General features: G+C 45.2%; 1 protein-coding gene across 1 annotated transcript; it reads right to left on the reverse strand.

Annotated features, from left to right (window-relative positions):
- Positions 1 to 6,775: 6,775 nt before the first annotated feature.
- Positions 6,776 to 8,650, reverse strand: LOC149121694 (MAP/microtubule affinity-regulating kinase 3-like). Its single transcript, XM_089315612.1, has 2 exons — positions 7,693 to 8,650; positions 6,776 to 6,900 (listed from the first exon to the last, which is right to left on the reverse strand). The coding sequence occupies exons 1-2, from the start codon at positions 8,648 to 8,650 to the stop codon at positions 6,776 to 6,778; spliced, it is 1,083 nt and encodes a 360-aa protein (XP_089171738.1).
- Between the last annotated feature and the right edge of the window lie 4,568 nt (positions 8,651 to 13,218).

The raw sequence follows: 13,218 nt of genomic DNA on the forward strand, positions 1-13,218 counted from the left end.
TATTTTATTTATCTGAAAGACAGGGTTACAGAGAGGTAGTTCCAGAGAGAGAGAGAGAGGTATTCCTTCTGCTGCTTCACTCTCCAAATGACCACAATGGCCAGAGCTGAGCTGTTTTGAAGCCTGGAACCAGGAGCTGCCTCTAGGTCTCCTACACAGGTGCAGGGGCCAAAGGATTTGGACCATCTTCTACTTCTTTCCTAGGGCATTGCAGAGAGCTGGATGGGAAGCGGAACAGCCAGACTCAAAATGGCACCCCTATGGGAAGCAAGCAGTACAGGCTGGGACTTTAACCTACTGTGTCACAATGACAGCCCACATCATCAGAATATTGACCAAAAAATAATCCCTTTCTCTCCTCCAGTTTCAGCTTGGTACTTCAGTATTTTGAAGTTTCTCCTATGTTTTCTTCTAGGTTATAGATTTAGATTCTTGATCCATTTTGATGTGATTTTTGTATAAGGTGTAAGGTAGGGGTTTTGTTTCATACTTCTGCACATACAGATACAGTTTTCCCTGTAACATTTGTTGAAGAGACTGTTATTGCTCCACAGGTTCATTTTAACTATATTGTCGAAGATTAGTAGGTGGATGATGCATGGACTGGTTTTGGGGAGTTTCTATTCTGTTGCATTTGTCTACATGTCTTTTTTTGTGCCAGTATCAGGCTGTTTTGATTATAATTGCCCTTGAAATCTGGCATTGTAATGCTTGAAATCTGGTATTGTAATGTCTTGAAATCTGGTATTGTGATGCTTCTGCTCAGTTTTTTCTTTTTTTGTATAAAATTGTTTTAACTATTCAAGTTCTCTTGCTTTTCCATTTGAAATTTGGGATCGTTTCTTCTAGATATGAGATGAATATTGTTGATATTTTGATTGAGATTGCAATTTATCTGTAAACTGCCTTGGGTTGTATGAATATTTTGATGATATTCATTCTGCTAATCCATGAACATGGAAAATTCTTCCTTTTTGTATCTTCTTTTATTTCTTTGTTTAATGTTTTATAGTTTTTAATGTAGAGAACCTTCACCACCTCAGTCAGATCCATTCCAAGATATTAAATTTTTTGTAGCTCTTATGAAGGGGACAGATCTTACAATTCTTTCTCAGCCATAGCATTGTCTATGTATACAAAGGGTATTGATTTTTGTTTGTTGATTTTATACGTTGCCAATTTACCAAATTCTAATGAATTCCAAGAATCTCAGTGGGATTTTTTGGTTTTCCTGTATATAAGATCATGTCATCTGCAAATAGGAAAAATTTGACTTCGTCTTTTCCCATTTGTATCTCTTTGATTTCCTTTTCATGTAGTGTCTTTTGAATAGCAATGGTGAAAGTGAACAATGGTGAAAGTGAATAGCCCTGTCTGGTTCTCTATCTTGGTGGAAATGTTCCCATCTTTTCCCTATTCAATGCTAGCTCTGGGTTTGTCAAAAATTGCCTTGATTTTTTTAAAGATTTATTTGTTTATTTGACATCAGAGTTACACAGATAGGAGAGGCTGAGAGGGAGAGAGAGGTCTTCCATCTGCTTGTTCACTCCCCACTTGGCAGCATCGGGCGGAGCTGTGCCAATCTGAAGCCAAGAGTTTCTTCCAGGTCTCCCACGTGGGTGCATGGGCCCAAGTCCTTGGGCCCACCTTCATTGTTTCAAGGAATATTCCTTCTCTACCCAATATACTTAATATTTTTTATCATGAAAGAATGTTGTATTTTATCAAATGCTTTCTCTGCATCTATCGAGATAATAATATGGTTTTTATTCATCAATTTTAATGTGATATATCACATTTATTGATTTGCATATGTTGAACCATCTCTGCACTCTAGGGATAAATCCCACTTGGTCTGGGTTAATGATCCTTTTGATGTCTTGTTGGACTTGATTAACTAGTATTTTGTTGTGGGTTTTAGCATTTATGTTTATCAGTGATATTGATCTATATATAGTTCTTTCTCTTTTGTATTTTTCTGGATTTGGAATTAATGTGATCATAGGAAGAGTTTGGGAGGATTTCTTCCCTCTCAATTCTCTTGAGTTTGGGAAAAATTAGAATTAGTTCTTCTTTCAAAGTTTGGTAGAATTCAGCAGTGAAGCCATCTTGGTCCTGGGTTTTTCTTTGCTGCATAGGTCTTTATTACTAACAAAACATCCATCTTGATTATTGGTCTGTTTAGGTTCTCTTTGTCTTCATCACTCAGTTTTGGTAAATTGCGTGTGTCCAGAAATCTATCCATTTCTTATAGATTCTCCAACTTGTTGTCCTATCATTGTCTGTAGTAGTTCCTGGTGGTTCTTTTTATTTCTGTGGTATCCATTGTAGCATCTCTTTTTTCGGGTCTGATTTTATTTATTTAAATCTTACCCCTTTTTTTGGCTAGTTGGGCCAATGGTGCATCAGTTTCGTTCGTTTTTTTTTTTTTCTGAACAATAGACCTTCATTTCATTGATCTTTTAAATTTTTTGTCTGAATTTTGTTTATTTCTTCTCTATTTTTAATATTTTTCCTCCTCCTAATTTTGTGTTTTATTTGTTTTCATTTTTCTAAATCCTCGTGAGACTTTGATAGATCACTTATGCTGCCTGTAAAATTTCTTGATGTGGGCACCAATTGCTATAAATTGTCCTCTTAGCACTGCTTTTCCTGCATTTCATAGGTTTTGATACACTGGGTTGTCATCTACATTCATTTCCAGTAATTTTTGGCTTCCCTTTTGATTTATTCTATGACCCAATGTTCATTCAAGAGCATATTTTCAGTCTTCATGTGCTTTCTGGAGTTTCTTACGTTGTTAATTTCCAGGTGTGCTCCACTGTAGTCAGAAGAGATACATGGTGTGGTTTCAATTGTTTGAGTTTGTGAGTTTTGCTTTATGGCCTAGCATATGGTCTATCCTAGAGAATGTTCCTTGCACTGATGAACAGAATGAGTATTCTTCAGCAGTGGGCTGAAATGTTCTGTAGATATCAGGCCCATTTGTTCCATTGTGTAGATGGCACTTGCTTCTTTTTTTTTTTTACAAGATTTGTTTCTATTTTTTAATTTTATTTAATGAATACAAACTTCATGAACTTCATATATACAAATTTAGGAACATAGTGATTCTTTCCACCCCATCTCCCTCCCACCCATACTCCCATCCTTCCTCCCCCATCTCCTATTCCCATTCTTATTTTTTACAAAGATCTATTTTCAGCTAACTTTACACTCATAAGATTAACCCTACATTAAATAGAGGCATCAGCAAATGTATGAAGAAAAATGTAAGAAACACAAACAAAAACAAAAAGAATTGTTCCTCAATAGTCAATATAAGGGCTGTTCAAAATCATTGCATCACAAAGTGTTAATTTCAGTCCTATTGAATACCACTGATCAGAGAGAATATGTGGTATTTTTATTTTGCAGACTGGCTTATTTCACTAAGTATAATGATTTCCACTTACATCCATTTTGTTGGAAAAACAGGATTTCATTCATTTTTACTGTGTAGTATTCCATGTGCAGTATATACAATATTAACCATTCTTCAGCTGATTGATATCTAGGTTGATTCCCTATCTTAGCTTTGTGAATTGAGCTGCAATGAGCATGGGGGTACTGATAATTCTTTCAAATGCTGATTTCATTATCTTTGGTTAAATTCCCAGGATTGGGATAGTTGGGTCATATGGTAGGTCTATATTCAGCTTTCTGAGATATCTCCATTCTGGCTCCACAAAGGCTGCATCTCTTTACATTTCCAACAATAGTGATTAGGGTACCTTTCCCCAAATCCTTGTCAGCATTTATTGCTTGTTGATTTCTGTATGAGAGCATTCTAACAGGGGCAAGGAGAAACCTCCTTTTGGATTTGATCCACATTTCCCAAATGGATAGGGATCCTGAGCATTTTTTCAAGTGTCTGTTGGCCATTTGAATTTCCTCTCTTGAAAAATGTGTTTGGATTCTTTGCCCATTTCTTAACAACATTCTTTTTTTGTTGTTGAGTTTCCTGAGCTCCTTACAGATTGTGGATATGAGTCCTTTATCATTTGCGAAGTTTGCAAATATTTTCTCCCATGCTGTTGGTTGCCTCTGAACTTTGATGTATGTGTCTTTTGCAGTACATAACCTTCACAGTTTATGTAATCCCATTTTTCAGTTTTGGTTTTGATTGCCTGTGCTTCTGGGTTCTTTTCTAAGAAGTCTTTGCCTGTGCCAATGTCTTATAGAACATTTCTCCCCAATGTTCTGTAGTACTTTGATGGTATCTGGTCATACATTTTGGGGGCTAGGGCTGCTGGCTGGGGCCAGCAGAGAGAAGTCATGCAGGAGGAATCTCATGATCCTCCTTGATCCTCCTGCCAGTCCTCCACCCAAGATCCTGTGGCCCTTGCTTGGGACAGAGTCAGCTGCTGAGGTCCCAGCCTCCTCAGGCTCAGCTGCTGGGAACTCTGGCACGACCGGATCCCACCTATTCCTGGAGCAAGGGGTGGAGGGAGCTACAACAGGGATGGGCTCAGGGGCTGGGCTGGCCACAGGGCTCCTCTCCTCTTGCAGCTGTTCAGAGAGGGGAAAGTCAAGCATGGGGGTTGCAACAGCAGGATCCGGCTCTGACTTCTGCTCCGGCTCTAAGAACCTGACTCACGCTCATGCTCCGGATCTGTCTCTGGCTCTGGCTCGGGCTCCCTGAGTCCCTGAGGCAACTGTGGAAGGCAGATGAGAGTGTTGGTGCACTCAGGACCTCCTGATTTGAAAGAAATGATCTTTAGCAAAGAACACCCTCTCATCCCCCAGAAACACGGAGGAAACATTGAAATGGGGTGTGGAGTGCTCTGTGTCCACAACTTCCCCTGATAGAAACCAAGGGGCTCTGTCCTCTGCAGGAAGCCCCCAACTCTCCATTCAGCTCCCTCCTGTTTGCACAGGCAGCTTTGGAAGGCCTGGATATGGCCACATGCTTCAGTGTCCTGAACACCTGCAGAGAAACAACTGGGTATGTGGCCAGCTCTGTTCTCTGCTGAACCCAGGCCACAGTTGGAATTCCTGCCCAGCTCCCACCTGTGGCTGCCTGAGTCCACACCTGGCCAATCCCATACACTGTGATGTCAGGATCCTTGACCCTAAGGGGTGGTGTCTTGTTCTCCATTGGCAATGCACGTGAATATTGGTATGGTTATTCTGCCTCAATGCACATCATTAATGACTAGGACCTCCCTGCTGTTTCACAGATACCAGAACCTGTCCCTCCAGTGCAGGAGCAAATCTGCATGTTTGAGCCTCTCCCTCCCTCCCTCCCTCCACAAGCTTCATCATGCTCACCTTCCTCCACCTCCACCCACCACCCTCTTGCTAACACCACATCCCTACCCTCCCACCATCCCCGATACCCACAACCAATCCCCCACCACTACCCTCCATCAAGCCCCCTCCCCACAGCCAGCTTCTGGGAACCATTGCCTGTTCTCTGGTCTCGGAGGTGAGCCTTTGTGGTATCCCTAGAGCAACGAGAGGGGACTGTGCTTGCACAGATGAGATCCACCTATCAGTCAACTCCATCCAACCATGCCAAGGTGCACACAGGAAGCCAAACACCACACAGGACCAATTCCATGCATAGTCATGATTTTTATTGATGAAAAGCACAAAAAGGTCGCAAGCAAATGAGAACCCTCAGGCAGCTCAGCTTGCACAGTGAGGTAGATTAGCTGGGGGCTACCCCTTGGCTGCGGGGGCCAGGGCCGCTGTCTGGGGCAGGCAGGCAGCAGGCACACAGGAGGAATCTCACGATCCTCCTGCCCAGCCCCTGCCGGCCCTTTGGGGACAGATGTAGACGCTGACGTCCCAGCCTCCTCAGGCTTAGCTGCTGGGACCTCTGGCACCACCGGATCCCACCTGCTCCTGGGAGAGGGGGTGGGGGAGATGCAACAGGGACAGGCTCGGGGGCTGGGATGGCAACAGGGCTTCTCTTCTCTTGCAGCTGTCCAGGTAGGGGAAAGGCATGCACGGGGGCGGAAACAACAGGATCCGGCTGTGGCTCAGGCGCCGACTCCGACTCCAGCTCCAACTCTGGCTGGGACTCTGACTCCTGCTCCCATTCTGACTCCGACTGGGATCAGGCTCAGGCTCAGACTCTGGCTCGGGATCAGGCTCCCTGCATCTCTGAGGTGACAGGCAAGGCAGGTGAGAAGGGCAGATGCGCTCAGGACCCCCACGAGGTCACATGTTCAAGGGAGCTCCACACACTGGTGAGGCTTTTGGGTGATGCCACAGCCAGATGCGTGCTCTGCCAAAGGGGCTGCACCTGCTCCAGGCCCCGGGAGTCTGGCTGCAGGGACATCCAGCTGGAGTCCCCAGGGCAGATGGCATCGTGGCTCCAGCGCCCGGCAGCAGACCCAGACTGCTAGGAACTCCTGGGCCTCTGGGTCCTCAGGAACCCCCAGGGTGTGGGCTTCCTCCTGTAAGGGGTCAAACCACCATTGCTGGCAAGCGATTTCTGCTGTAGGCCTGTCACAGAGGTCCAGGCTGAGCAGCGAGCTCAGGATCTTCTCCAGCGCCGGGCTGGCCACACACAGGAGCTCATTGCCCCTCATTCGGATGCAGTCCTGCAGCTCCACCCATTCACTTCCTCTACTCCCTCACTGTCCTCTACTCCCTCCCTCTCCACAGCCTCACCACACCTTCCACTTTCCCCAACTACTCATCACCACCACCCCACCACCCTCTCAGCTCCGTCCCTCCCACACTCCAGTATCCACTCCACATTGCCCTTTCTACCCCCACTCTAACCAGTCTCTGGAACCAACACTGTGTTCTCTAGGTCTTGGAGGTCAGCTTTTGTGTTACCCCCAGAGCAATGAGAGGGGACTACATTAGTCCGTGTGGCATCCTCTTGCCTGTTAACACCATCTATCCATGCCAAGGAACACACAGGGAGCCAAACATGACACAGGACCAATTCCATGCATACAGTTAAGATTTTTATTCATGAGAAGCACAGAAAACTCTCAAGCAAGTGAAAAAGCTTCAGGAGGCTCAGTTTGCGACCCCCGTTCTTGTTGTGCTCTGAGATAGGCTAGCGGGGGGCCACCTTTCGGCTGTGGGGGCCAGGGCCTCTGGCTGGGGCAGGCAGGCAGCAGGCACGCAGGAGCAATCTGAGGATGCTCCTGCCAATCCTCCTGCCCAGCCCCTGCCAGCCCTTCCTCGGGACAGAGGCCGATGCTGAGGTCCCAGGCTCCTGAGGCTCAGCTGCTGGGACCTCTGGCACCAATGGGTCCCCACTGCTCCTGGGGCAGAGAATGGAGGGGGCGGCCACAGGGACAGGTTCTGGCGCTGGGCTGGCACCAAGGCTCCTCTCTTCTTGGAACAGTCCAGGGATGGGAGAGGCAAGCATAGCAGGCACAGTGTCAGGATCAGGCTCAGAGTAGGACTCCAGCTGTGGTTCCAGTTCGGGCTCCCTACAGGCCTGAGGCAACAGGGGCTGACAGGAGAGAAGAGCAGGTGCACTCTGGACCTCCCTTGTGGCTGCATATGCAGGTGCTCCCCAGAAAGCTGGGAGACTCTGTGGTGAGGCCACAGCCAGATCCGTGCTCTGCCAACGGGGCTGCACCTGCTTGAGGCCCTGCGAGTTCAAAGGCAGGGACACAGGGCTGGGGCAGCCAGGACCAGATGGCATGGAGGCCCCAGTGCCTGGCAGCAGACCCAGGCCCACCAGGTACTCCTGGGCCTCTGGGTCCTCAGGAACCCCCAGGGGCTGCACCAGGGTCAACTCCTTGCTCTCAGCCTCTTCCTGTAAGGGGTCAAACCACCATTGCTGGCGAGCGATTTCTGCTGTAGGCCTGTCGCAGGGGTCTGGGCTGAGGAGTGAGCTCAGGAGCTCCTCCAGGGCTGGGCTGGCCGCACACGGGAGCTCGTAGCTCCCCCTCTGGATGCAGTCCCGCAGCTCCTCCCGGTCCTTCCCTGTGAAGGGCATGGCCCCCGCCAGCATGGCAAAGAGGATGACCCCCAGGCTCCAAAGGTCTGCTGCAAATGGATCATACGGCTCCTGCTGGAACACCTCGGGGGCGCTGTACTCCGGGGTCCCGCAGAAGCCGGACACCAGCTCGCCCTCGGGCAGCTGCCAGCTGAGCCCAAAGTCCACCAGCTTGACATTCATGTCTGAGTCCAGCAGCAGGTTTTTCAGCTTGAGGTCCCTGTGGGCCACACGCTGCTCATGGCAGTGGCCCACGGCCGCCAGGATCTGATCAAATATAACCATGGCCTCGGGCTCTGGCAGGCCACCCCGGCTCATCACGTACTGGTGGAGGCTGCCCCTTTGCGCCAGCTCCAACACCAGGCAGTGGTGTTGGCCGACGCAACCCACCTCCAGCAGCTCGATGATGTTCTCGTGGCTCAGGAGCTGCATGATGCTGGCCTCTTGCATCGCTCGCCTGGCGCCGAAAGGGTCCCTCTCGTCTTCCTTGAACAGCTTCGCGGCCACCAGCCGCTGGCTGGACGGCTGGCAGGCCAGCAGCACCCTGCTGAAGCTGCCCCTGCCCAGGACTGACAGAAACTGGAGATCAAGCTGACGGCTGGTGTCGACATCCAGGTCCTCAGGGCCTTCCAGGCTTGTGTCCCTAACTACACTCTCTGCTCTGCTCTGGCTAATATTCCTGTCCATAGACGCTAACTAAGGAGCTACCCTAACTACAATAACTAAGAAAATAAAGGGACAACAAGGGGACTACCTGCTGATCTGACTACCGTGCCACACTACCTATACTAACTACACTAATCACACACAGTGGCAAGACTAAGTCCTATCTAACCAAAACAGAAAACAAAAACCAGAAAAACTCCAAAAAAACAAACACTAAATAGCTACACTAACACTATGAAATCTAGCAGCACTTCCTAGCTAAAGATGGGAGAAGCCAAAAAGAAAAAAAAAAAAAACTGCAAAAAAAGACACAATGGGCCAAAAAAGAAATAGGAGGAAAAAAACAAACTAAAACAAAGTGGGGAAAAGAAAAAACCAAATAGAATAAGAAACAAACAAACAAACAAAACAGCACACCGACACCAACCAGCACAAGCGCACGCAAAGATGGGTCCAAGTCACACAGGTCACTGAAATAGCTCCCTGGTAAAGCGGACAAAAACCTGGGCCGGGCAGCCGCTTATATAGGCGTGTGGAATCCTGTCATCACAGGGCTCCTTATGAAGTCAGAGCGAGAAATGGACCAATAGCATTCCAGCATAGACTTGCGGAAATTTGTTATTTCATGACAGTTGGTCATTATGAAGTCAGAGCAGGGCCGGGACCAATCACAGCCACAGCTAATACTTGGAGGTTTCTCAACATCCAGTTAAAGAAAACCAAGGACCCCAAGAGTTTTTGGCTTAGGTTGGTGATAGATTGATGTTTGTATTTTGAATCATTAATACATATAGGATGTCTCAATGGCCTTTTTTCTCATTTAAAGAGTGATAACAACTGTTGAGTCTTTAAGACCTCCGATTTTCTACAATCTAGATACATGTCCCATTTCCTGGAACCTCTGAATGATAGGTCTCAGAATGATGTTACGACTTCTCTGGCACCATGATAACCCTGACAAAGTTTTCTGTTGCCCATGACACCACCAAGGACATTATTCACATCGACAGAGCTGAGAGGAAGAGATCTCTCATCATTCTTTTCCCCCTAAGATCATCACCAGATTTCTTTTTAGAAACCCAGGTATGGAAGGCCGACTAAGTGTGAGCTGAGTGAGCTGCCTCCTCCAACTTGTCCTTAGAATAGCGGGAGAAATCAAAGCATATCCAGATGTCTCAGTATTTCTGGGCTACTCTAACAAACTGCCTTGAACTGAGTCATTGAAAAATAACAGAAATTTATTCCTCAGTGTTTGTTTTGGGGCCTCTTCCAAGACTAAGATTAGAGCTCCAGCAGACCTGATGTCTAAAGAGCGCGCCCTCTCTGTTGCTGATGTGCTCTCTTCAGAGAGAAATGGTAAGATGGAAAGGCTGGTGGTTTGCTGTGGTTGATTGAAGCCAAGTACATGTGTGGAAAAATTACACTGCAGCCCTTAAAAAAGTACCACATCTTCTTTCAACACTCACCAGTAAATTTTAGGGAAAGGTCATGCCATCCAGTGGTGTCCTCAGATTGTTTAATCACAGAACTCACCTCTTCAAGCACTTTTAGAAAGTCACATAGTCTGGGACTGACACTACGGTCAAGCAGGTTAAACCCTGCTATACCAGCACACCGGCATCCCATGCGGGTGATGACTGGAGGCCTGGGTGCTCCACTTCCAATCCAGCTCCCTGCTATTGTGCCTGGGAAAGCAGCAGTAGATGGCTCAAATATTTGGGCCTCTGCCACCCATGTGGAAGACCTGGATGGAGTTCAGGACTCACCTGATCCAGCCCTGGTAATTGTGGCTCTTTGGGGGAGTGAACCAGCAGTTGAAAGATCTCTCTCTCTCTCTCTCTCTCTCTATCCCTCTCATTGCCATCTTCCCTCTCTCTCACTGTGTCTAACTTTCAAATAAATATCTAGTATTTTTTTTTTAGAAAAAAGAAACTCATTCATCCTGAGAAGAGAGTGGAGCCCTAGTCCTGTGTTCCCTGCCTCTTTATACTGTAGCATTGACTTTGAAGTTTGAACATGAAGTTTGGAGGGACATGGACTGTTCTCACCACTAGGCCTGCTCTGTATAAAAGGAATCTTTGAGGCTGAACTACAGGACCCTGGACAGCACGGCAAAGCCAAAAAGAAATAAGATCTCTGGGAAGGCTAATTGTCTGGTATAATCAATTTGTGCCAAGTCTATGTGTTGAAACAATGAACTGAAACCATAAAACTACAAGTAGTACATGCCAGTCCCATATTTAAAATACTCTTTAATTTCTTTCAACAATGATTCACAGTTTGAATTGTAGAGATCTTTTACCTCTCTGGTCACATGTATTCCCAGCTGTTTTCTTTTTCTATAGTGTAGCTATTGAACATGGGACTGCTTTCTACTGGTTATTGTATGTTGATGTTGCACCCTGACACTTTTGTGAATGTTATTTGATCTCTCAGGTTTTTAATGGAGTCTTTGCTGGTTTTCTATTCGTAAGATCATATCCATAGCCAAAAGTGAAAATTGGGCCTCCCTCTTTAGATGCCCTTGATTTTTTCTCTTGCTTAATTTCTCTTGCTAGGATTTACAGTAGAATGTGGAATTAAACTTGAATGATAATAAAAAGAATCTTCCTAACCTTAGTATCTATTAGCATCAATGTTGGTTTTACCATATCTAGAAATATGGTTTCAGATCAAAGTGTATTTCTTCATTAAACTTGACTTAATGATTTTTATATATACTAAACATAGTAGAATAAACATGATTTACAGGTGTAGTATCTCTAAGATCAGCCAGTAATACTTCTCCTTAAGAAATACAGAAAGTGGCACCAGTGTACTGGCATAGTAGGTAAAGCCATCCCTTGCTGGCATCCCATATGGGTGCTGCAACGTGTCACAGTTGCTCCACTTCTGATCCATCTCCTTGCTTATTGCCTCGTCAAAGCAACAGAAGATGGCCTAAGTGTTTTCACCCCTGCCACCCACCTGTGAGACCTGGATAAAGCTCCTGGTCCCCAGCTTCAGCCTGGCCCAGCCCTGGCTTTTGTGGCTGACAGGAGTGAACCAGTGGATGGAAGATTTCTCTCTGTCTTTCTCTCTCTGCAGCTCTGACTCTCAAATAAATAATCCCCCCCCTTTTTAAAAAAAAAAAAGTCAGAAATACAGACAGCAGTTTCAATTTTATTTTAATTAGTAATTCCAGTTCAGAATTGAGTTAGTTTGACTAAAAGTGAAATTTTCTTTCTTGGCACTGGTGCATAGTATTTTCAGATTCTGTAATTGCCAAAAACAATGATGTCAAGAAATGACAATTGTGGGCACCTGTAATAAGCACTTTTTCCTATGAACTTTAGATTATTTCAAAATCGCATAATTGGTGAGAGCCATCTTCATTGATTCTACTGATTCAATTGCTATTTCTTCCAGAAACAAACCCAGGAACAATGTTTTCCCACAAATCTGGAAATCATTTGGTTGAGTCAAGTTGACCCTTAAAAATTTACTGTTACAAATCTACCTATATCAGTGTGTCACCCATATGTATTTCTGGATTAAACTGCACTTATCTCCAGTAAACCCAGTGACACAGTCATAATTCTACTTAACACAATAAAAATAAACTGCATAAAACTAAAATGCATGAACCCTTCCCCAGTACAATAAAAAGCCCTAAAGTGGTGTTTACTCTTTTTCCGCTTACAAGTTTAGTATTATAATGTTAAATTAGCAATAATTTAAATATAAATGTAAAATCAAACATCTTATTTCATACAATTAGGAAATGAGAGGAATTAAAAATTCAGGTATATTTTGCACACCCATGTGTATGTATAATAATGAGAAATCATTCATTAAATTACAGTGATCATTCCTTTTCAAAAATTACTTATTTATTTATTTGAAATTACTTATATTATTTATTTGAAATGCAGTTTTACAGAGAGAGAAAGAGGAAGAAATAGAGAGGCCTTTCATTTGTTAGTTCACTCCCCACACTTCTGCAGCAGCTATCCTGCTAGGGCTGCACCAGCCTGAAACTAGTAGCCTGGAATTCCTTCCTGATTTCCCATATGGGTAGCAAAGGCCCAAACACTCGGGCCACCTTCAGCTGCTTTCCCAAGCCCATGATCAGGAAGTCAGATGGGAGGCAGGCATCTCAGGCACTGGCTTAACCCACTGTGATAGGAGAGTGGCCCCAGGTACACATATCTGTAACTGTCCATGTAGTGGTGGTGGGGGGGGTACCTAACTTCCTTGACTGTTCCTGCTGCATTCCTTTGCCTTCCACAAGCACTTCAGCTGATCTCAGTAGTTTTTTTTTGGTGGGAACACCAAAACCATTATTCTTGAAGGATCTGTGACATTAGTTCTTCCTGGGTTGAGTTGTTGCACCTTGATTTCTGCTTGCTTTTATCACATGGCCTGATAGTATTGAAAGATGTTTAGTGAAATAAACCAATCCCAAAAAGACAATCTCATACATTTTTCTTGATTTATGGTAATATACAGAGTGCATAAATGCTATGTATGTGAGTGAATGAGTGATACTGACATTTTAAGGTTTTATTATTGTGTATAGCCCTTGTCTAAACTCTTGAGGAACAGTG

Source organism: Oryctolagus cuniculus, chromosome 16 (assembly GCF_051225735.1).
Source record: "Oryctolagus cuniculus isolate XC-2025 breed Fujian yellow rabbit chromosome 16, ASM5122573v1, whole genome shotgun sequence".
Taxonomy (NCBI): domain Eukaryota; kingdom Metazoa; phylum Chordata; class Mammalia; order Lagomorpha; family Leporidae; genus Oryctolagus; species Oryctolagus cuniculus.

Excerpts from the sequence above, each read along its gene's own strand:
- LOC149121694 (XM_089315612.1), bottom strand. The coding sequence starts at position 8,650 with ATGGACAGGAATATTAGCCAGAGCAGAGCAGAGAGTGTAGTTAGGGAC. Across the intron at positions 6,901-7,692 it reads GGAGTACCTGGTGGGCCTGG|ATGGTGTTAACAGGCAAGAG; the intron begins GTCTGCTGCCAG and ends TGGCATGGATAG.